The sequence below is a fragment of the Nesoenas mayeri genome (genome assembly GCF_963082525.1).
Source record: "Nesoenas mayeri genome assembly, chromosome: 2".
In the NCBI taxonomy this organism is placed as follows: Eukaryota; Metazoa; Chordata; class Aves; order Columbiformes; family Columbidae; genus Nesoenas; species Nesoenas mayeri.
Genome location: NC_137543.1, coordinates 51,034,581 through 51,058,628, shown reverse-complemented (window position 1 = coordinate 51,058,628; position 24,048 = coordinate 51,034,581). Strand labels below are relative to the sequence as shown.

At 39.5% G+C, this 24,048-nt stretch overlaps 1 protein-coding gene across 5 annotated transcripts in view; it reads left to right on the top strand.

The window, feature by feature from the left end:
- Positions 1-987: 987 nt before the first annotated feature.
- The window catches only part of GREB1L (GREB1 like retinoic acid receptor coactivator), a gene marked incomplete at its 5' end in the record, with an annotated part of 63,048 nt that continues 39,987 nt past the window's right edge, over positions 988-24,048 (top strand). The window contains 9 exons of one of the 5 annotated variants that reach the window (XM_080339253.1): positions 988-1,144; positions 1,364-1,561; positions 10,145-10,321; positions 13,118-13,294; positions 15,234-15,356; positions 18,834-18,968; positions 20,450-20,587; positions 20,927-21,046; positions 22,771-22,908. In XM_080339253.1, the coding sequence (XP_080195379.1) occupies positions 988-1,144; positions 1,364-1,561; positions 10,145-10,321; positions 13,118-13,294; positions 15,234-15,356; positions 18,834-18,968; positions 20,450-20,587; positions 20,927-21,046; positions 22,771-22,908 (1,363 nt within the window). Of the gene's footprint in view, positions 1,157-1,363; positions 1,562-10,144; positions 10,322-13,117; positions 13,295-15,218; positions 15,357-18,833; positions 18,969-20,449; positions 20,588-20,926; positions 21,047-22,770; positions 22,909-24,048 lie in introns of all 5 variants that reach the window. The other 4 variants (XM_080339252.1, XM_080339251.1, XM_080339254.1 and 1 more) reach the window with 4 other exon arrangements.

Here is a 24,048-nt window from a genome sequence, read left to right as displayed (position 1 = left end):
GTCTCCCTTACCTCGTAAAACCTTCCATGGCCATCCTGCTACTAAATGTTTACATTTGAGAGGATGTATTCTAATGCTGGGGGCACAAATACAACAGTCTATGGGCTGTATAATGTCAGCAAGAAGTAGTTACGATCTACTGGTCTGTTTGTGCTTGAATATTTTATGAAGTTCATAAATGCATCATTGATATAAGTATTAATTGCAAAGCAGATATTTAAATTATTGTTATCCCTGTACTAGTATAAAACATAATTTAAAATAAAAACAGTTCACAGCATTTGATGTGTATGGTTTGGATGTTATTTATTTATCTCTTTTTTTACTTACATCTTATATTGTAAGACTATGATTAGGTCATTTGAATTATATGGTTCAGACTACATGTAAATCATAGTGTTACATTGAAAACAAGAGGTGAAGACCCTGAAAATACAGAGAACTGACCTTCCATGTAATTTCAGTTAATATTAGCAAGAGCAAAAATTCACGTTATTGGATGTCTGTATGTCTTACTTCTCTGCAAATGATGGCATACTGACAAGTAAAATAATTGTAAACACACTGTTAGACAACTAGTGATGACGCCAAACTTGATGTCCTTAATTTTCTATGTTACAGACTCTCCTGTAGCCTAATCTGAAAATCCTAGAAAAGATGATAATAATGATTTTATCTACCCTCCATTAACCTTTACACCAAACAGGTTCTTGAGGCTGTTGAGAGGCCATGTATGCAGAAGACACAAAGCAGTGTGTTGGAAATGTGCTAAAAGCTGTTATTGAAACAAGAGGATACAGTCTACCAGGTTGAGAATGTGAGCGTTGGGTACTAGTTAGGGGTGTTACTTTCGTACCATACTTTCTTAATAACTTTGTATCTTTGTCACAATGGATGTTAGTAAAAACCTCATTCTTTGTTTGTAAATGATCTGTGTGTGCATTTCTCCACCCCCTTATCGGCTGTTTTCTTTGTGTTTTTTAGATCATGGGGAACTCATATGCAGGGCAACTAAAATCTGCCCGTTTTGAAGAAGCTCTTCATAACTCCATAGAAGCTTCTCTGAGATGTAGCAGCGTTGTCCCACGACCAATCTTCTCTCAGCTGTACCTGGATCCTGACCAGCCTCCTTTCTTACCGGAAGGTAACCATGAAAGTATGGCACGTTTCAATTGCTTTTTTTTCTGTGTGAGAAAAGGGTGGGATGCATTTTATTAAAAAACCAGGCACAGAACAGTTCATTGTGTGACACAAAATCTGAATCTTTGGTCTCATTAAGGAGAAGGAATGGCATGCTAGTTATTTTAAAAGGAGACAGATGCAAGTACTGTTGAAAATTTTATTTTATTTTTTATTCTTGCAGATGTGAAGCCAAAGGTAGAAGAGTTGGATAAAGAGTTAGTACATCGCTATTCACAAAATGGAAGTCTGGACTTTTCTACCAACCAAACTGTTAATGAAATGGAAGATGAAGAGGAGGATGAAGACATGTCAGATTCAAGTAGTCCACCAATCCCATATTCACAAAAACCTGCCCCAGAAGGGTCTTGCACTACTGATGGTTGGTGTCTGTTCTTTTTCATGGGGAATCTTTACAGCTAATTCTCAGTATAATGTGTAGTCTCTAAAGTTAGACACTCTGGAGCTAGGAAGCCTGGAAATACTTTTTCTACTCAAAGTCTTAAATCTGAGAATATATGGATTAAGAGAATGTATTTCAGACAATGTATTATTTGAAAGTGGGGTCTAAGACTCGCTGTGGCACTGAGTTTCTGAAACTCCCTTATTTTCTTTGGTCATCACTGGTTTACTGGCCTCAAATAAGTTACTGAAGTCAGCGTCAGTATGGCTGGTTCTCTGTCTGTTCCTCAGTTCTTCTCAGAAACATTGGCAAAACTGGATTTAGTTGCTTCCATGTGCAGACGGAAGAGTTTGGAGAGAGAAAATAGAGAAGAGCAAGTAGCAAGTGATAGGACAAGAGGAAATGGCCTCAAGTTGCACTGGGGAGGTTTAGATTGGATGTTAGGATAAAATTCTTTGTGGAAGGGGTTGTCAGGCATTGGAACAGGCTGCCCAGGGAAATGGTGGAGTCACCATCCCTGGAGGGGTTTAAAAGGCATTTAGATGAGGTTCTTAGGGATGTGGTTTAGTGCCAGTGTTAGGTTATGGTTGGACTCGATGATCCTGAGGATCTCTTCCAACTGAAATGATTTTATGATTCTATGAGAGCGACTTGGTGTTCCTTCTGCTGCCAAGGAGATAAGAAGGATAGTGGTAGAAGCTTGTCTGTTTTGTCTTCCCTACCTGCCTGCTGGCCATTGCTGGTTAACTATGAGCTGTCCTGTTTTTCAAGATAAGTTGTCGACAGTACTGTTTTAAAATAGGTTAAAGGATCAGATAATTACGAATATACCTATGGGACCAAGTAAACTTGATGTAACTGGTTCATCTTAATTCCATAATTGTGATGTATTGAAGATTTAACTTCTGTAAAGAAGATGTATTCATACTTATTAGATATGCTTATCTTAAAAGCACTTCCCTGCCAAACCGTGGAAAACAAACAACCCTTCTCAGCAGATTCAAAACCCCTTCTTGACATTTTATTCAATATCTTCCTGAATTGTGAGCTTTCTTATGTAGAGGTCATAAAAAGATGTAATTTGTAGAATGCTTTTGTACCTTACTGTAGTGTATGGTTATGAGGTAACAGAAGAAAGCACTGATGACGGGTAATCCTTCAACATTTTGGTAATTGGTAGCAAATGTTGACATTTTTGAATTTATGCCTTCCAAATGCAGCTTACATGATGCATGTTTACCCTCTGTAGCAAGGTACCATGAGTTCCCTATAACACAAAAACAGAAAGGCTGGCTACGATGGGAAGCTGGTGAATGTTGTTGGAAGAATTCATTATTCACGGAAAAGTGTGTTTGCTGTCCTTTGGAGGCATCTAAATTAGTAGGAGGAAAGAAGGAGAAAGTATAAAACAATGTATTCCTACAAAGGTTTTCTCAGTTGAGGTCAAGTATCAATAAAGGCTGCAAAATCTCCTGTGAAGAGCAGGAGCAGTTCTTATTGCTTCTGTTTGAGAAATGTAAAATAAACTGGGCAGGATTCAGAGGACAACCAGAAGGATGGTAGGAGGAAAAAGGTTCTATCTAATGAGGCTCTTTGCTAACCAAGACAAAAGCTGAGATAGCGTTTGCTTACACATTCTAGATATGTAAAGAATAAACACTAAAGGAGGGAGAAGAGCCGATCATGCCTACAGGGCCCCATGGAAGTGTAATGGATGCATTAAATGGTTGTGAATGCATTCAGGTTCAAGGTTTGGGATTCTGTAGCTATTGGTGACACAGCTCTGCCAGTAGCAGGAACAGGGCTCAGGACCTTATCTGGCTCCAAGGCCACTATACATTTGTTTGTGAAGGAGCTTTATATATGACATCAAGAAATCTTTCTCAGTCTCCTTCACACATTCTGGTGATCCTTCATTACACTTGCATGCCCAGAGAAAAAGCATTATTTGTGAGTTTCCAGATACGGGTATATGTCTCTGCTGGAGAGGTGGGTGACCTTTCATCCATGTGCAAAGCTGTTCCATGTTTACCTTCCAATGGGAGTTCTGTGTTTTTATTTTTATCTAGAAGTCTTTTATGATCAGAGCACGCTAGAACAAAGTTTCCTGTGTTACATCCTCAGAATTCATTAGTCTCTGTCAAGCTTACCATTCTGAATTTACAGAATCTGTCTCGCTCTTTAATGTTTTTCTCAAGTAGCTGATTTAAGAGAGCAGTGGTTTTCTATCTGGAAAAAGGAAAGGAAAATACATTTTGTTTTGTTTTTTTTAAACACTGCTAATGATATGTTAGGACGGTTTGAGTTAAGTGTTTCAAACAACCAGGTTCCCAAACATTCAGACCCTATCTCAGCAAGATAATAATCTGATAGCTCATCTTTCATCTCATGAATATGCCCTTCTAGAGATGTAAGACAGGATGGCTGCCATTGTTGCCATCCCTTATCTTAGTTATTTAATTACGAAGATAAATAACTTTAGGAAAACGTTAAAGAATACTGATAGACTAATTGAAGCTACTGTAAGTGTTTGGATGCTTTAAACTAAGCATGTATTTAATTGATTATCGAAGAGCAAAATATTGGTACTGGAAGTCCATAGCTCTGCTTGCCATAAAACCTGTCCTCCCACCTTTTAGCACAGATGGGGTGAAACCTTTTCCCCTTTTTTGTGCTGTTTGCTTTTCCTGAATTCAGAATGTATGCCACACAACCGTCATATTATTTTCTGCAGTGATATGTTCTTTTATTCAGATGACTGAGTTGTCGGTCGCATGGGTGCAGAAAATAGATTTTAATGCCTTTATTCATCAATTAAAAAAACAAGTGCCTCACAAGTGACAGTTTGGAGGTTCCTTCTCAGCTCTCCATAATATTAGATCCTTTAACTCTCAAGAGCAATTGCATTTGCCATTGATACTTACCATTCATCATAAAAGGCATTCACCTAATTTTCAGGGCCTTTTTTTTTCTGCTCAACACAAACTTCTGTAACTAACTTACACCTTCCATGAAAATAAGGCTTCAAGAAAAATACTTCTTTTTCATACAGGTACCGCAAATATGCAACAAAATAATACAATAATCTGTTCTGAATCACTTGTTTGCTGTAGCTTTAAAAGAGGCTATTTCTAACTTGTGGAGTAGCATTTTATGCAAGCTGTGGGAAACACAATAGTAGCACCTTTCTTTTGTTAGTAAATCCTCAATTTACCGGATGCTTAAAGAAGGGCCAAGGTAGTTTCAGAAGCAATTAGGTGAGCAGGTACTTAACACCTGATCAGTTACTGTGAATTTACAATAGCAAGTGACAGTGACCGGTAATTCATATGTAATTATTGGAAGCTAATTTCTTATGCAAATACCCTATTTACTGCAGTACAAGAGGCTGGTACCCCACATTGAAACTACTTCTTATTACTGGTGAGGAAAGGGAAAATATATACAAATTTCATTTTTTAAGAAGATTCTACCACTTCTATATGTTGCCAGTTGTGGACATTCATTTTCCTTTTCAGGAAGATGGAACTGGATTAATTTTAAATGAAGTGATGTTGGAGAACACAAATGTGCTTCTCAGAAGTAAAAACTAATGAATTTTGTTTCAAAGAAATGCAGATAATGTCTGTAAAAGCTATTCATTATTCTTTTTGTGACTGTTGGTATTTGTAAATCTCTAATCAGAATATAAATGTCTGTTCTTTATTTAAAACAAGGCTGAGATCCTATGGGAAGATGATTTTATAAATGAGACAGCTTAGCTGTGTGCTTTTACTTTTTTATAATTACATGTTGATAAATAATCTCATAAAGAGAAGCTGGTTTGTTTTAGTGGGTCACGAATTTTCTCCTCTTCATACTTAGACGTCCTTAAAAGGTACACAGGTAAATGTGACACTAAAGTGCCATTCCTTCTTCTTAAGAGTCACAAGTGCTAGTGCTGCTTGACATAGAGATTTAGGTGCAAGCTTAATTGTAAGTGAATAGCTATGAAATGTAAATGGATTTTGCATATTCTAAATCTTAAACATGGGCAGCACAAGTTCTATTTGTACAGAGACATCTTATCTTGTCTTTCCAAATGTGGAAATGGTTATCTCTAACAGATAATTAAATACCAATGCAAAATCGTGCAAAACAGAAAATAAGGTTGGGGTCTCTGTGTTACTTGCTAGCTATGAAAAGAAAATGTAGCAGAGAAAGGGGTTAATTCCTCCTTCCTTTCCCCGCAGTCAGTTACTTGCTTCCAAATCCGTGTGTCTTGGGTGGAATTTTCTCATTCAGCTTAAAAAGACATCTACAAGACATGTCTTGGAAGGAAAATTCAAGACTCTTACTTCACAGAAGCCGATTTACATGTTCTCCATGTCTGCTGGTGGAGGTGAGCCCCAGCTGTACCTGGCCAAGCTCCACAGCTCTCACTGGCCCTAGCCATTCCAGTTTTTGGCTACACGAGAGAGGAAGGAGCCCCTGGGGGCTCTGAGGGTCTGGCTGTGCTGTCCCCTCTTGCTAAAGATACTGAATTTTAGCAAGATCTGTGAAGTTCAGGAGCTGGTTGGGTGACATCAGTGTCCCCAAACTCATGTCCCCCGGGGTGGAAGCATAATTATAGCTCTCCTCTTACACAGCCTGAACATTACAGAGGCATGTGCTGGCCAGCCAGTCTGCACAGACATACCTCTGATCCAGAGATGTCGCCAGCCAAAGCGGAGGAGGATGCCAGAGGAGATTGTGCAAGGCGGAAGGGATCTGAGAGCACTTTGGGTGCAGTAAGAGACAATATAGGGAATCTGAGGTATTGTTTGCAGATTAGGCAGGATGCAGCGTTTCTACAGTACGGTCCAACATATCCTAAATGGTGGGAAATATTAAGTATATTCAGATCAACAGTCTCTCAGGCAAGAGGCTGCTGTTGCCTCTGACAGCAGACTGAGATACATCAGTTTTTTTCATTTGGTACTGCTAAGATGTCACCGAGTAACACTTAGAAACTTGTTAAGATGTTGTGATATTGTGATGGATTTCTTAGAGTTTTCCTGCACCTCCTCCCCTGGGGACTCATGCAGAATGGTGATGTGCAGCTGCTCAAGGCATAGCTGAAGTTGTTTTTCTCCTAAGCCTGGATAACAGCCGAATCTTGGCTTTTGTCTCAGGTGTTATGGAGTGCTGGAGTACTGCTTCACCTTACTGGGACCCCAAAACCCTCAAGCATCCAAAGAGGCTCTAAGTTTCTCATATGATATTCAGCTCTCTCAGTGTTGTGTGCTCTTTCTGGAAGCAAGTCTACATTGAAATGTAGCAATGTTTAAAAGCAAAAATCCTGCTTTCCTGGTATTGCTGTTGCTAACAGTTCATTCAAAAGCTTCTTACTGGTCACCATTTGTGCTTCTGGGCATTTCTTGAAAATGTTTGGATAGAGACAAGGCTAACGAGTAATTGTGTAAAAGCACAGGCCTAAGTCTGTCTTGAAATCTTACTCCACTTGCTGTTTCATAATCCTTATCTACAGATTTCCTGTTTGCCCACATTGTCAGCAGTGGGTAATTTTTCTATTTTAAATCTAGATGTAGAGTGGTATTTTCTAGGCATGTCAGTTACTCAGATTTCACTGAATGCCTAAATATTTAAGGCCAGTTTTGAAAATTCTGGATGTAATTCCCAAATGGGATAAACATCTGAAAAAGCATATTCTATTTTGAATGTAAGGGAGTTTTTTGTTTGCTTGTTTTTTGTAGATTTATCTGCAATTGTTTTTTTCTAAATTATATTGAAAAGCCTCGATAATACATAGCCTGGTACACAGCATTCTATTTTATTAGGATCAATGTGTTTCTAAGGAATACACATTAAAATAATTTTAACATACTAAAAGCAAATTGCATCTAATCAGAAAATAATAAATGTTTTTTTCCGCTAAAACTTATGTCACTTCTTATTGGTAAGTTATTATAATAATCCTTTGATTTGTAAATAAAAACTTTAGGCACCTGATTTTAATAAATTGTCTGGAAGAAGGTGTGTGTGAGAGGCGAGTCCAAGGTAACTTTCAGCTCAAATGAGCTGCTGCTGAACTGAGCTGATTGAATAACTTGGAGAAACTGTTCAGCCAAGAGCTGGTTCAGCAGACTGTGGGTATAGGCACAAGACTGAACCTGTATTGGACCCTGTTTTCAGCAAGCTGCTGCTTGCCAGGACGTTCACACTAGCCGGTTCTGTGCATTTGCATTCCATTTTGCACATGCTCTTTGCCTGGTGCAGTTTTGAGATAAAACCAGAACCAATTAACTTTCATAATTTTTGCTGAAGTTTTAAACTATGGTTTTTAGCACAGTAGGTAAAGAGGGCAGACATATTAATAATGGTTGAGGTGGCTCTTGGGTTAAACTGTGATCACATTGTGTTTCTAGATGCTTAGTCAGTGGTTTGGTTTCTCCTGTAATTTCATTTTATCCTTACAATTTCTGTAACAAATATGGACTACTTGAATAATAGTTTAAATTAAGTGTAAGTAATATACATTTATGACTGAAGTTCTTAATAGATATTACAGTAATTCCATGTTTAATTTGATTTTTTTAACAGTAATGTTGATTATTGTGATTGTGATTTTCTTTGTTTTGAGTTACTGATTCATGCAGATACATGCATGTGTTGTCTATGTTACGACACTTCTGTGGTTGTAGCAAAAGAGAGGCAGTCAATGGATAAGTATGTGATGTCTTTGGATGTCCTGAAGTAGGGAGGGTTTCCACCAGCTGCTGCTGTGAGTGGCATGAGGCTGGACTGTAGCACTCAGCTTGCAGCTGGAGAAGTGAGAATTGGAAGGGAACACAATGTAAGAATATGGTTCTTCATAAAACTTGATGGTGCTTTCATTGACTTCTGCCTAAGGGAAATGAGGAAACCTGGTGTTATCGTATCCTCTCCTGTGGAGGAAGCCACATGGCTTTTGCTTTCTCTCACATCTGTTGTTTCCTTGAAAGTAGAAATTACTCAATAAAAATAGAATCATAGCATAGTTTGGATTGGAAGGGACCTTCAGAGGGCACCTAGTCCAACCCCCTGCAATGAGCAGGGGCATCTTAAACTATACCAGATTGCTCAGAGCCCCATCCAGCCTGGCCTGGAATGTCTCCAGGGCTGGCGCATCTACCACCTCTCTGGGCAACCTGGGCCAGTGTTTCACTACCCTCACTGTAAAAAGTTCCTTCCTCATGTCTAGCCTGAATCTCCCCTCCTTTAGTTTAAAACCATCACTCCCTTTCCTGTTGTAACAGGCCCTGCTAAAAAACTCTGTCTCGTCTTTCTTATAAGCCTCTTTTAAGTTCCGAAAGGCCACAATAAGGTGTCCCCAGAGTCTTATCTTCTCCAGCCTGAACAACTCCAACTCTCTCAGCCTGTCCTCATAGGAGAGGTGTTCTAGCCTATCTAGGTATGTTAGAGCTGTACAAAGTAGTCACGGGTGATTTTGGTCCCTGTAAGTCCGGTGTTGAAGCTGATGCAAGAGTCTTCAAATGTTGTTGTCGATTTACTTAGTCAAAAGAATTGAACTTTGACATTAGCTTTAGTTTGAGCAAAAGATTAGACCAACCAGACCTCAAGAGGTCCCATAATTGCTCTAAGCTGTTCCATCCAACCTTTTGAAAAACCCCTACCATGGCTGCCAAGCTCCCCGAGCCCTGAGCTCCTGGGGGCCCCATTGTGGTGGCTGGCCACAGCTCTGGGCTGCCCAGCTGTGATTTGTGTGTGTTCCAGCCTGACACCTGCTCGCTGCAGGATGTGGGACAACAGGACCTGACTCCAGTCCTCAGTTTAGCCCACTGCTGCTGCTGGCTTTAGCCTTGGATTGACCAGTAGCACAAGGACCAACCTTGTGTATTTGAGTGGGGGAAAAAAACTTAACTGGAGACTTGAAGTCATGCAGTCCGCTGAGACTTCAACAGACTTACAGAAAACATGGTGTACATCTCTAAGACCAGTGAATTAATCTTTTACTTGCTAAAATTCCTAAAATGTATTGACAAGTTACATATTTGTTGGATATTTTTCCTTTGGTAGTCAGCACTAAACTACAGTCATCAATTTTTATCCTTCCTTTGTATTACTTGGTGATGTACCAGTGCCAGCCTGTTAAAAGCAACAAAGATGAAATTGGTTCCCTTGAAAAGACCATAAACTGAAGTTTAGCAAAGAATATTATTTGGCATGTTTTAAGAGCTGTTTTCTGTTATAAAATCACAAACCTTTTTTTTTTTAATGTTTTTGAAAAATTGAGTTTCTGAGCCCTTTGATGTCTAATCTTTAGAGACTTCACATATCTTCTCTGCCTGAATGTGTTCAGGATCTCTTTAAAATAATGTTTATCTATTGTCTCCAAAACCCTGAGCTAGTGCATCTGATGAGATGCTATCTCCATTTCCTCTATTTCTCTTGAAAAGGATATATTAAAACCTCCAGTTACAGCATCAAGTTGTGAAGCTCCATTTACTTTCGTAACTGATAAAAAGAAGAAAATGAAACAAAACTTTGAAGATTTATTATTCGTTTTGGTTTGCTTTTTAGGTTTTTGTCAAGCAGGCAAGGATTTACGGTTGGTATCTCTGTGCATGGAGCAAATTGATATTCCAGCAGGCTTCCTGTTAGTAGGAGCCAAATCTCCAAACCTTCCTGAACACATTCTGGTCTGCGCTGTTGACAAGCGGTTTTTGCCAGATGATCATGGAAAAAATGCACTTTTAGGTAAGAGATTTTTTTTTCTTGTGCCATAATAATTCAGAGAGAAAGGTCAGTTCAAAATAATCTAAAGTCATTTCAGCTAATGACCTTCTATTGGAAATATGTTGAGGACAGGCTTGTTTTTATTAAATTAAATCTATAGCTGAACCTGCCTTAAAAGCCTATTTTAAAACAAGTCTCTCATTTCACAATTAACCACAATCGAAGCCTGGTGGTTTCTGTGTGGGCAGAAGTCAATTGCAGCCCTGCCATTCTAAATGGGAACTATCCACATACTGTTTATCTCTGCTGATGCTGCCAGCATTTTCATTTAAGAAAAAGCAAGCTCATGCAGCTGTTGAAGATGAGCTGTGTATTTTTCTGTGGATTAAGGGACAAATTCTGCATTGGCTCCACCAGGAACATTGTTCTCAATAGGAGCTCTGAGGGCAGTTTGCTTCTCAAAATCTTATACATGGGGGAGGTGGAATACAACAACCAACCAAACCTAAACCAAACATTTGTGTTATAATGAGTTACATTTATGAGCTTTAAAATTTTAATACAGGAATGCTTCTTGGTGATTGAAGACAGGTGTACGTGAACCTAGATTTCCTGCCTGGCTCACAACTGGTAAACATTTTAATGGGCTAGTAAAACTGATTTAATGTATTTTGGCTCCTTTAGCCTGTTTTGAATTTACTCTCTCATTTCTCCCTCCAGTCATTGTGCTGCCTAGAATATATTCAGAAAGACCTTTCAACAGAGGAAAAAATTACACTAAAGCATAAATACCCTGATTTAAGCATGCTGCTCAAATTCTGGTCCAGACTGGCAGTATCTTGGATGACTATCGAAAACACCTCAGTTTTGCACTTAACGTGCTTTAATGTTGTTTCTCCCCCTGATCCATTTAACATGCTACTGTGCACTGTAAATCTTTGGACCTGCAGCTGAAATCCCACTGGCCTGAGACGGACGGGAGCTGTGTGCAGTGTGCCCTTCCTGGGTGCTCCTGGGGATGCGAGATCACGGGGTACTCTGGGGTATCTGCCGTACTCAGAGGAGCTTCCACTCCACTGAGCAGGGGAAAGGGTCAAGAGTTGATCAGTAAGAATGATCTGATAGACAGGCAGGTGTTGTTTAGTCTGATTTAATGTGCTACTACTTCTGTTTGTTTTAAGTCTTCTTCCCCACCCCCTCAGCTTTGTAGCCATCTATTGTCTCTGATATCATTTGAGAATGAGGCCAGTGACTCACATCTCTGCCCTGGCATTGCTGATGTTACATATTTAAATGCCTCTAGGCCTATGTAACTGGTACCTGTGAACAAAGAATTGACTTGATTGCTATGTGAGACCCCAGTGGCTGTTTCTGGCAGCTATGGAGATACACCAATAATTCCCCTGGGTTCCAAGGGAGAAGGGAAGGACTGATTCAGTCCCAAGAGAAACAGGATGGAGAAATCTACTTCTTGGCATCCTCAGCAACATGATGGTAAAAGATAATTAATGAGGCACAGTAAAGCTAAGGACAATGGCCTAATTAATAATAGTTTCATGGAACATGCGTTTTGTGAAAAAGACTGAATATCTTTTTCATAAAACTGCATACTTGGCTGATGGGTGAATGTAGGCACCACTGTTCTCCAAAATGCTTGGTATTGTGGAAAATAATGATAGCAGTGATGATGAAAAATTGGTTCTGTTACAATTGTTGAACTGATTAGTAAATGGAAAAAAAAAACCAAACCCAACCAAACAGAAAACCACAAAAACCCTAAAACCAGACACACTCCCCCCCACCCCCAGCAAGATAAAGCATATTAATCTGCCCAGCGCTATTATAAATCATTGCCGATGTTCCAGTAAGAATATAAAATATTACTTTATTAAAAGTTGAAAGTGATTCAGAGGTAAGTGGAGTGGCAAGTGAACCAGAGGCGTTTAATTGTTCAGCATTAGGTAATAGAGAATTTATTCAAACAAAAAGGATTTTAAGGCAGGCCCATTTCAGAACGTGCCCTGTACTTTGTTCTGGGAGATGTTAGACCAGTGCCATCTACGTGCAACATTCCCATTAACATAGTTGTGGATGGCACTGGAAATCAAGACCCTGTTCTCCAGACCCCAGTTCAAAATTTCACCCCCTTCTGTGAAACCATGTTGGAAACATTGCAGAAAAGCAATCTTCTGCCTTTGCTCCTGAATCTGTTGCTTTCATGAGGGGTTGTAGGTTTTTATAAACATCCTGAAGCACTCCTAAATTTTGCCATTAAAATCTTGACATCACATGATGGCTTTTAAGGCTTTAATAAGCCATAAAGTCCAGCTTACCTGGAAATTGCTTTGTATAAGGGGTCTCTGAGAAAATTTATTAGATATTAAGGTTAATTTGAGTCGCATGAAGTTGTGGTGGCTACCACGGAGAGAGAGATGCATGCAGATTGTGATCCATATGTTTTAATATATAAAAAATGGCTTTTTTTTTTTCCTCATGGAAATTTCCTAGCGTGGCATCCCTGCCAAGTAGTATTTCCTCTCTGCACTGTGTAGAGTGGAAAATTGGTGGTAGGATTTTGGCATAAGTTAGTATGACCTAGAAAGAGGGAAAAGTTTCAGAAAAGCTAAGACTAAAATCTGCCTGTGTTGGTCTAATTCGTGGCACAAATGTGCTATGCAAGGCATCTGCAGAATGTGTCTGGCTGGAGGCCTCTGGTTGCTCTGAACTGGATGTGCAGGTGGGTTAAAATGGCCTTATTCCTACCAGATAGTACAAGTCATTTAATCTGGATGTACATCTTCTGCTTCATTCTTCCAGGATTTTCTGGGAATTGTATAGGCTGTGGAGAAAGAGGATTTCGGTACTTCACAGAGTTTTCCAATCATATCAACCTGAAGCTAACCACTCAGCCAAAGAAGCAGAAGCACTTAAAGTACTACCTAGTAAGAAGCTCCCAAGGTGTACTGTCAAAGGGACCCCTTATTTGCTGGAAAGGTAATAAAGGTGCCCATTCACTTAGGGGTTTTTTATTACATTAGTGTGATGTGGAATGAAAATTGACAGTTGCTGTTGAAACTGTATGCCTTCAAAATTCAAAAGGAGCTGTAAAAGATTACTTCCATTACTACTTGAAGGAAAAATTCCCACTGATTTCACTGAAGTCTGGATTTTGCCAGAGAGGTTTATTTAAGTCTTAACAGTAACCGTGCAATTGTAAATGGTCTCCCTCCATCTCCCCATATTTTCAGTGGGAGCCTTAAATCTGCCCTTCTTAGGATGTGCAGCCATTGTGGTAGAAAAAATAAGGTTGCTCAGTCTGCTGATTCTTCCCTGTTCCTGAAGGCAGATGACTCAAAGCCAGGACTCTGGCTTTCCACTGATATTTGTCTTAACAGGTGTAACTCAATCGGTCTCATGCCTGAGGATAGCTAGCACACCCTAAGATTAAGATATCTCAGGTCCCTGATCTCAGGACAAGAGGAAAAATCATGCTCTTGCCATTTACAGCGTGTTTTACACTTGGGCTTACCCTCTACCAGGGTAATACTGTTATGTACTGAAGAGATTATATTTGTGACCCCAAGGTAACGTAGCCATCCAAGAGGATGCAGGTTTTTGGAGCTAGAGCCATGCAGAGACTCAAGGAGACAATGGTTTGCCTACTCATTGTCTGCTAAGCTGGTGTAGATGCAGATTGCCTGTCCTCCTCAGCTGTGGTGTCCCTTGGTAAAGACAAGAGTTCGATCTGGTGCCTGTGGAGAGGAGAGGAGAGGAGAGGAGAGGAGAGGAGAGGAGCTCTGCAGGAGGACTGACACATATCTGAAGAGTCACATCCTCATGTGAATAGCAGCATGACACCAGAAGGAGATGGTTATCACCGAGCTGTATGAGTGATTATAGTATTGTATCAGATAGTGGTTCAAAGGGATCCTGGCTTCATTTGCTTTTCTCAGTTACAAGTATAATTAACTACTGCTTTATAGTGGATGTGGTTTTCAGCAGCATTTTTCACAAAAACTACAGAAAGCTGTAATTTGGTAGTGAAGTTCTAATTACAGAAAAACAAAAGCTTATTTTACTTTTAGAATCCTTTTTCTGAAACCCCTCCCTGATGCTCATGCAGTTGGGGTTGGTGTCTGTCCTGGCAAATGCAGTCAGGAGTAATGCACATGCAGAAGAGGCAAATACTGGGGTCACTTTTGGTTATATGCTGGTTGCAAGTGTTTTGAGCACCCATGAAAGTTTAGAAAATCGACCAAGCATCAACCTCATGGGCATTATTTTGATAGGTACTATCCCCATATTGCTAGCATCCTTCTAGTTACTCTTTACCCCTTACTTACAATAAAGGTCTAATTAGAAGAAAGTAAATGCTTTTAAGCATCTTCTTCTCTTCAAACAAAACCTGATTAGATCTCAGTTTTAAAAATGGATTAATGTGTGACTTTTAAGGTGACTTTCTTCTCCCTCAACTTAGTTTTCATCCAGACAGACACTCACAGCGCTGAGCTCTCCCTGAAGGTTTTGTGGAGGCATACTAAGAATCTGGGTTTCAGCACAATTTCTCCTTCTAACGGGCAACAGATGACGGTTTGTATAAAGGTTGTGCCACAGAAATGTTTCCTGAGGATATATCCAATACCTTCAAATCTCTTGGAAGCTACAAACTGAGGGCTCTTGCCATTTTGCAGCATCTGGTCTGTATTTGCCTGGCCCTCTGAGTGGCCCCCAGGGAGGTTTTCTTAATTAGAAGACAAAGTTGACTAAACTGCGAGAGCTGTATTTTTGTTGAATGCTGCCATTTGCCGCTGTTTGTTGTACGTGCTGTATGTATGCTTTTAACATTCTTGTCACCTTTCGCCACCATGTTGCTGAAACTTTCCTCCTGGAAGGCCGGCTGCGTTAATATGTACTGTAGCTGCTTCGTTTGCAGAATGTAGAAGCAGGCAATCATCTGCTGCTAGCCTCTCTGCTAAACCAAATGCTGCGGTGTCACCGTCCACGACCCCAGAGGGTGGATCAGCTAATGGATACAAATCAGGGTTCACTCAGACAGGTAGGAGCTGAAGGTGCTGTAAAGATAACCATTGGGGGTGGTAAGTTGCCTCAGATATTGTTGGTTCAGGGATGCTTTAAACAACTGGGTATTTACCTCAAGCTGTGTGTAGATTACAGCGGGGAGGATGCCTTTTAAAATTTGCTTTGTGAAAGATAAAGACCCAGGTGAGGCTGAAGGTTAGCATAGTCCTCATAAGAATAGGCAATCAAAAAGCATTAAAAGATCTTTGGATTCATTTGTTTGATTCTGTGTCTCACTGTGTTTGTTTCATTTAATTTTTGTGGATCTCAGAAAACTCAAATTACACATTTATAGGGAGATGTTTACTTAGTATATAGACCAGCTTGTTTGTCTTGAAAAGGAACATAATCTCCTTTTGGGGTCAGGGAGACAGCTTTTATTTATTTGCATGCTTATTTATTTATTTACATATTATTTCACACAAGGGTATACTTAGGATAGCAGTTTCCTGATATACATACAGTGGTTTTGTGTTATATGAGCTAGCATGCATCTCACAACCATTCCAGAAAGCTGTTAACAACGTACTGAAACAAGGAGAAACTATGATAATCAAATGGACATAGGCTGACAAAGAAGCAGCACCTTAATTTCATTTATTTGTTTATTGATTTCTAATAGCCAAGATGTTTTTCTTTGAGCTTTTTTCCTCATTGCTTTATTGCAGCTTCATCTATGCTGTTATATGCTTTTGTGTCTGTTTGTGTTATTTCTTGAAAAATGAAACACAGTAGAAAACTTTCTGTTTGTTGTTGTAGTGGGCTGATATGTCTGTACCAGAACATATATTTCTCTGGAGGAGTATGAATTGCAGATGGAAAACCAAGACTGTAATAATACTTCTTCTGTGTACGAAGTATGTTAAAAAGGAATAACAAATAAAAGCTGAACATGTGCATTCTTTTGAAATTGTAATCACTGATCAGCATGTTCAGAAGCACTTTCCCCAGGTGGTCATCACTGTTTCTGGGAAGCTGTGTGCTTTAGGCTTTGCTGAAAATGAAATGGGAGTTTTGTTTAAACATCTGCATTTCATTGCATGTTCCATTGGCTTCCAGATCCTGGCATGAGACCCGTGCAGATGCATGAGAACCTATTTATTTGAAAAAACAAGTGATCTAATATTTACACAGCTTTGTCTTCTATTGTACCTTCCAAGTTAATAGATACACCTTTTATACACTGCTTGCTCCTTATCACTCAGGGCGATTTTCAGTCTGCTTGGTGTTTCTGTGTGTCACTGTTTGTACTCGTAGGTCACAGTTGTCAAAACCTTTTCATCTCCTTCTACGATTATCTTCCAGTGAAGATAATGCCACATGCATACATATGAATCCCTGGTGACCAGGAGAAGTGGGGAGGGCGCCTCTTTTTGGTGGTGTGAATTCTGACATGCGTTGCCCATGATGGAGTTTGACTTTTTCTCTCCTAAGCTCTGCATAGCTGTGCTTTGAGCTGGATTCTCAGTTGCTTTAAAATGGGAGTACTTATTAGCAAGTTGCTTTCTGAAATAGTTTTCAATTTGTCAGCTCATACCAATTTTTTTCCTTTTAAAGTTGTGTAAATATTTCTGTTTTCTGCCGTGTAAGTGAGCAGTTCAGTCTCCAAATTCTAGAACACATCTGTAGATAGATAGTTATGGACACACACAGGTATTGCACTGAAATGGTGATTTTATTATAGATGCTGGAGCAAAAGAGAATTTTGAAATACCATAGTTAAAGCGGACAGTACGGTGTGGCCATGACATTGCAGTCAGGTGTCAGGTCCCCTTTCAAAATGATGTGGGAAGAGGCAGTTCTGTTGCAGAGGAGAGGCAGCTGGCAATGTGAAAATGGCTGAAACTTCAAAAAGAATTCAGTTTTAGGCAGATAAGAGCTAAAACTTCAATTCTTGTGTTTAAAGGGTGTTAAGCAACTGGAAATGGGGTTTTACAATAGAAAGATGAACAGTTGTAATAACTGGTAGCACTATGAGTTTTGCTTAGGTGCTGGTGTGATGTTTAAACATACACCAGCCACATCAGCATTCATACATAAAATTTCAAGAAAATGTATTAGAACTATAGAGAAGCAAAGCCAAACCAAAACCAAAAAAACACACACACACAAACCCAAAAGAAACAAAAAGCCTCTGGACAGCTTACTTTGAGGAAAGTTTTAACACAACGTATTTGCTACTTCATATTTAATGAGAGACCGGCATTTTCTTCCCAAGCCCGTGAGCTGATGGTCTGTGTTGTTGACCATTCAACATATTCCCTGTGAATGTGGATGAGGTTTCCTGGTGGAGCAACAGCAGCAGAGGCTTCTGTGTTCAATTCTATATCCCAGTTAGTCCATCTAGCAAAGCAGACTCTGCTCCCCACCCTCCTTCACCGATGCTTTGTGGCCTCAAGGTGAATATATTTGGCAGATCAAGCTGGCCTTTGCCTTCTATTTTCTTTCCCTGGCTGTTTTACCTGGACATCTGTAAGGGAACTTTGCCTGCTTGTTGCAAGCTACTTTCTGGACAAATGCTGAGTCAATATTCTTTCACCTTGGTTATAAGAATTTATCAGTGTATCAGCATGCAAATGTCAATTTTTTCTTGAAGTAAATTGCAGATATTAAATGCCTGAAGTTAAAATAGGGACCTACATGCTTAGAGGTTTGGAATCAGTTCTGGTTTATAATTTTATAGTGGGGCAGGTATTATAATTTGTTTATTCTTCGGTTTATCCATCTATAGAACAGGGCCTGTATTTTTCAGCCCTAGTAAAGTGCTCTAAGGAGTTGCTGTTTGTTAATTCATGTGAAATGTTTGGGATCAGATACTCTCCATTTCTTACCCAGACTTATAAATGGACATACACTTTCCGTAGCCTTATAGACAGCAGTGCTGTAAGGAGATTATGTATTTGATATATTTTTCTGCCGGAAGTCAAGCATAGCTCTATCTGACAGAGGTTCAATAACTTGTTCTTGAAAATCTCAGGTGATGGAGTGTTAGAGAATTCCAGAACCTTTTTAGGCAACTTATTGCAGTGCTTGTGCCCTGTGGTTGCCAGGGGCAAGTCTCGTAAGCTCTTTGCCTTTGCTCTCCCATCTGTAACACGGGATAACTATGTTTACTTGCCTGTCCCTCAGGGGGATTTTGAGGAGCAATGAGATGGCCATTTCTACAGTTAAAATATAGTTTTAGTGTATGTGAATGCAAAATACTGTGAAAGAGATCAATCAGTAGATTATGAGATTCTATAGAAATGTCCACTTAAATGTTTGTTACAGCTCCTCAAAGATACAAATACATGATGATTTCTTAGGAGTGTAAAAAAATTGTTTGCATTATACGCAGAGATGAGTTTAGACAAATAGGTATGACTGTTCACATGTATATAGTACAAATTATATATACATATACATATGTATATAATTCTTAATCATTACTTAATTAAACAACTTGTTTTCTCAGATTCTTCAGTATTCAGTCCAGCAAAATCTTCTTCTGCTGTTAACTTAAGTGGAACTCAAGACCCATCCCGGAACAAGAACATTGTGAAACCTCTGGCTCTATCGGTACAGCTTGTAGGAAAGGCGTTTGCTGCAGGTACAGCTTTGCTTTCCAGGATAGCTGAAAGCCATCTTAACAGCCAAGATGTGCCTTTTTCGGTGGAAAAAGGGAAACATTCATGACACTAGCAGTCCCCAAAACTCTCATGTTCATGCAGTCATCTGCATAGAAATTTTGCATGGCCATTACTGTCCCCAAACCAAGCAACACCTTGGCTTTCTGATTTGAAATTCTGGTAAATATCCTCTTTGCACTTCCTAAGATATCTAAGAGAGCATAAAAGTCACCTCTTCATATGGCACTGATTTTTGTCTCAGTAACCGAGAGCTGTGTGTTGTTCTGAATTTATAACAGGTGTAGTTTCTCCAGATACATTTAATGTAAGTTAGTCTCATTTAAAGGAGTTTTAACACCTGTGCTGTTTTAATTATTTATTTCTCTCTTGCATGTTTATTAAAGTACAACCCGTGTCTGCCATATCTGTCCACACCAAATAGTTGCTTCAGAGTACAAATGGGGAGCTTACAATGGTGTGCTTATTCAAATGTTGCTATTTGGCAACCTGAGAATCTTGTGCCTGAATTTATTTGCATAACCATGGCTGGAGAGTTCCATGGTATATTGTTTTAAGCCAAATACCCACATCTCAAACTCCTTTTGTTGCAGCTGACATTAGCAAGCTGCTGGACCATCTCCTGCTGTTGCTCCTGGAATATGTTCCTGGGACCAAAATCCTTGTGGAGCTGCTGGATACGGCAAGGAGCTGTAGTTCCCCACTGGGCTCCATGTCTGCTCTGTGCAGCTTATGCCATGTTTTTTTTCTCCTGCAAAAACTAGGCTCTGACAAGGAATAAGAAGGAGCTCAGAAGTGAGGAGAACTTCTTGTGATCCTCCATTGTTGTAATTTTATTTTGTGATCTGGATATAGTGGGTCCTGCCAGGGACTTGCTGTGACTGGAGCATTGTCTAAGTCAGAGGTAGCAAAATTCAGCATAGTTTGCCTCAGTAGTGCTTAGAGCATATATACTTTACAGCAAACTGTGCTGTCTTCTCTATCCCATCTCCCTTGTGAAAGCTTTAGATAAGAGTCCTGTAATGAATGTGTATGGCACATGAATGGCTGGCGGAAAAACATATAGATGCACCAGAGAAGCTTAGAAATCTTTACAAACTGAATTAGTTATGTGCATTTTTTTACATTTTCAGTGTCTAAAAAAATGTGTGTCGCAAATTTCTCAATAGTTCGTGTGTGTGTGTAATTTTCTATGTTATTTTAATGGGGTTTGTTGGAGATTGTTTTCTTTCACTTACCCTCCCCACTCTGAAATCTGGAGACCCCGTTTCAATGTTAGGATTTTGCAACCTGTGCCCAGGTGGTTCTCTGCCAAATACACTTCATGCTTTCCCTGGAGTATGCTTCTTTCATTCACACATTGTGCCCTGTTCTTTTGTGTCTGTGTGTTTGTTTGTTTTCAAGATCGTCTCAAGCCATACACTCTGTATTTTATTCTACTCAGGTCCTGTTTCACTGTGTGCCACTGATGTTGCTAATGGAAACACTAATGGAGGAAGAAATAGTGTATTGAGTTCTACGGTCTCTCGGCCAATGCCTCACTCAACATCTCCAAGCCCTGGCTGTGCAGCTGGAGACCAAGGTAAAGAAAACCTCTCTGTTCTTTTATTTTAAACTGCACTGACACTTGAGCCTGAAACTTGTTATTTTGTTCTTCTTCCCATCACTGCTGTTTCTGCAATCCAGTCTTTGCAGATCCCCATTTAGTTTTTGGCATGACCATTAGTGATAATGCTATACTTTTTAACACAGGTAATGACATATTTCACATCATAGTGTAGCTTCGTGAAAATCTGGGTGTAAATCTCTGACACTCTGTGGCGTGATGCCAGCTCAGTGCCAATGTGAAATGCAAATGTGGGCTGGAATCTGGTGATTTGGGAGGATGTGGTTTAGAATTAGTTTCTTCTTTTTTTCTTAGCATCAATGTCCAGTTCTGGACCACCCAAGAAACGTCACCGGGGATGGTCTCCTGGATCCCCAGTCCCTCCACCTGGTTTGGTGGTACCTGTTCCTACAGTTCGGCCTTCAGCAAGAACAGGTAAAACGTGAATCATGCAGATTTCATTTGTAAAAAGCTGTACTCAGCCAGACAGCAGCAGCTTTGTGCTGCTTCTCTCAAGTGTTGCACAGAAAACATAACTAAGCTTGTTGAAGTAGTTAAGGGCACCATTGAGAGTTTTTCAGATACCCCAGAAAACCACATGATGGCTTGGTCTTTGTTGCTGTAATCTAAGATGGGACAAGGGGAAAGTAAAGTTATTGGGGGAGAGAGAGGAAAGGAGGTGGAGAGTAATATTAGTAAGGATCCAAAGCTATCCAAGTCCCCCAAATGTAACTCAGTTCTTCTAAAATTGTGCAGGCGTATGGATATGTTTGAAGGATTTCCAGTAGCCTTCACTGTGAATGTTGTGTCTCAGTCTGGTGTGGCATGTTGCAGAAACAGTACATTCAGTTCCTGCACAGGAAAAAGGCTTTGTGTAATTGTGGCCTAACAAAGGACACTGACGTCTACTAGGTCATCTTCAGTTTAAAGTCTTTGAAGCCAAATCTCTGTTGTGCATAGAAAAGCTATAAGAGGGATAAGCAATGTCATAATATGAAACAGGATTAAATGTATGTGTGAATACTCATCAATATCCATGTAGGTACTTCTTTATACATAGCTATCAACAAAACTGTTCACTATTTAAGCACCTTTCAGTTGTGGGATTCAGAATACTTTGTAAAGGGGAATAAGCAGTTACTTACCCCTGTCTGTATAGAGTGGAAGAATAAATATATAGGGAAGAAAAAACCCATTTGTCAACGTGCATAATATATTTTTAACTCCACTTTGGAGGGCTTGATTTTGGGATATTTTGGAAATGATTTTCAGATCTATTTGTCATGGAAAGAAGGGTTACATGGTAGTGCAAGCCTGCCTACTTAAGCAGCTCAAATCAGTCACAGCTTTTGTAGATTTCTAGCTTCAGAGACCTGTTGAACATATGCAATATACGGCAATCTCTTCCCTTTTGTTGAGTTTGTCTCCTCAAATCCATTGCCTCTGCTGCGTACTCCATTTTCCATGAGAGTCTTTCATAGTGTTTTTTTTTCTATTGGATAAACAATTCCATTGCTAAAACACATGCATGCACGCATTCTTTTATGCTGCTTATGATGCTTTTCTGTTGTGGCGTTGTTTGAAAAATCTGTTACAAACCACCAGCTGAAGCCTGAGAAACTTCTGAAGCAAACCTCATGGTGAAATCTGATGACAGATTACAAAATTCTTGCACTTTGTTGCCTTTTTTTTTCTTTTTTCCTTTTTTTCCATGTGAAAGCTGATTTTGCTCTTTAAAGCCTAATTTTTATCTTTGTAGCAACTGTCTAAGGACAACTTTGAGATTTTGGCCTGTGGTTTTTTTTTCCTTATCTACATATATTCTATGTCAGAAGTCAAAGCAGTCTCTTCCCTTTTATTGAGAGGTGGCCTTTTGGCTTAGTATTTGGCTTTGTTTGAAGATGCATATTCAAACCTGTTTTTTCCTCTCTCAATCCCACCAACAATACAGTGGTCAGAAAAAGTTTTATTTTAGGGGTGGGGCTACAGGAGAATATAGGCTTCTAATTTAAATTACTTAAAACTATAGCAGGAAATGCAGAGACCTTTGAATTTTATTACAGTTACTGATCTGCAGTAATTTTTTTTATTTGTTCATACGGCCAAATCACAGTATGAGCCTTTTAGTAATGGAAGCTTCTCTTTTCTTTATTTTATAGAGCCTCTTTTGTCAGTCCCAGTTCCTCAATCCATGTTAACTGGAATTTTACAGCCTCAACCCATCCCAGCAGGGGAGACTGTAATAGTCCCTGAAAACCTGCTGAATAACTCAGGAGTCAGACCAGTGATTCTGATAGGTAAGTCTTACACTGGGGAATCAAATGCTGTGTTTTGAATAAATGCATCCTCTCCCTAGGAGAAAGAGTTTTTTGATTTCTTTTTGTTGGTTCTGGCATTCAGTACAACACAAAGTCAGTTTGTCACGGATAGTTTGCTTTAGTTGCTCAACAACTTGAGATTGGAAGTTAAGCGATTTCGGGAGAACCTGATTTGCAAACGGGTCACAACTCTGGCCAAATCAAAGTTTTGTACAAATAAGATTTTTGTAAAATCCAAGAATAGAAATCTTTCCATGGAATGAAAATAGCTTTCCAGGGTAAACAACTTACAGAACAAGCAAATATTTCCTGCAGCATTTATAGTCCAGATCTTGAAGCCCAGGGCAGAGATTCTGCATGGGAACCAGAAAATTTATTTGAACTGACTAATCAGAAGTGAATCACACTAACTTTTTGTCTTTTGTCATACATGCTTCTTGTAAACAACTGAGATAACAGATCAGGCTTTTAAAATCCATTAGCTGTATCAAGTACATTGTTAACCCTTAGAAACACATGGCTTTTACTTTAAAAGTGTGACTTATGATGCAAATATCCCTTTCAAGCTGAGCTGCTCGGGCATACTGTATAACAAAGATGGGTTGGCTAGCAGTGCCAAAATGCTTTTGGCTCTTTAAATTTCTTCTCAGTCCAGCATCATACAGATGGTTGTATAAAGTATCTTCAGTGTTAACAGAACGTGCCTATGAATACAATCCATGGAATAATTTATCATTCCTGAAGAAATGAAGTTCTCCAAGTCCTCACTTGCACAGATAATCCTAGTAAAACCATCAAGGAGGGGGTTACGCTGCTTCTGGTTTGTTTTGCTTAGTGTTGTTTTCTCGAATCCTCTTCTAAAGATCCAGGATGGTGCTCTAATGGTTTTCAGAGAAACAATTCCTTATTAAAGATGAGGGTGCCTACAGTCATACAGTCATCAGCTTAAGTGCAAATTGAATGCAGCCCTCAGGCTCTTGGAGAGTTGCCAGTGAAGTCCTCAGGCTAAATGTTAGTGGCCCTAAGAAACAGCGTCCTATTAATAGTACAGAACCAGATGTACCCAAACGGATGGGTTTGGCAAAATCTATGTGGAATGTTTTTTTTTTTTTTTAAAGA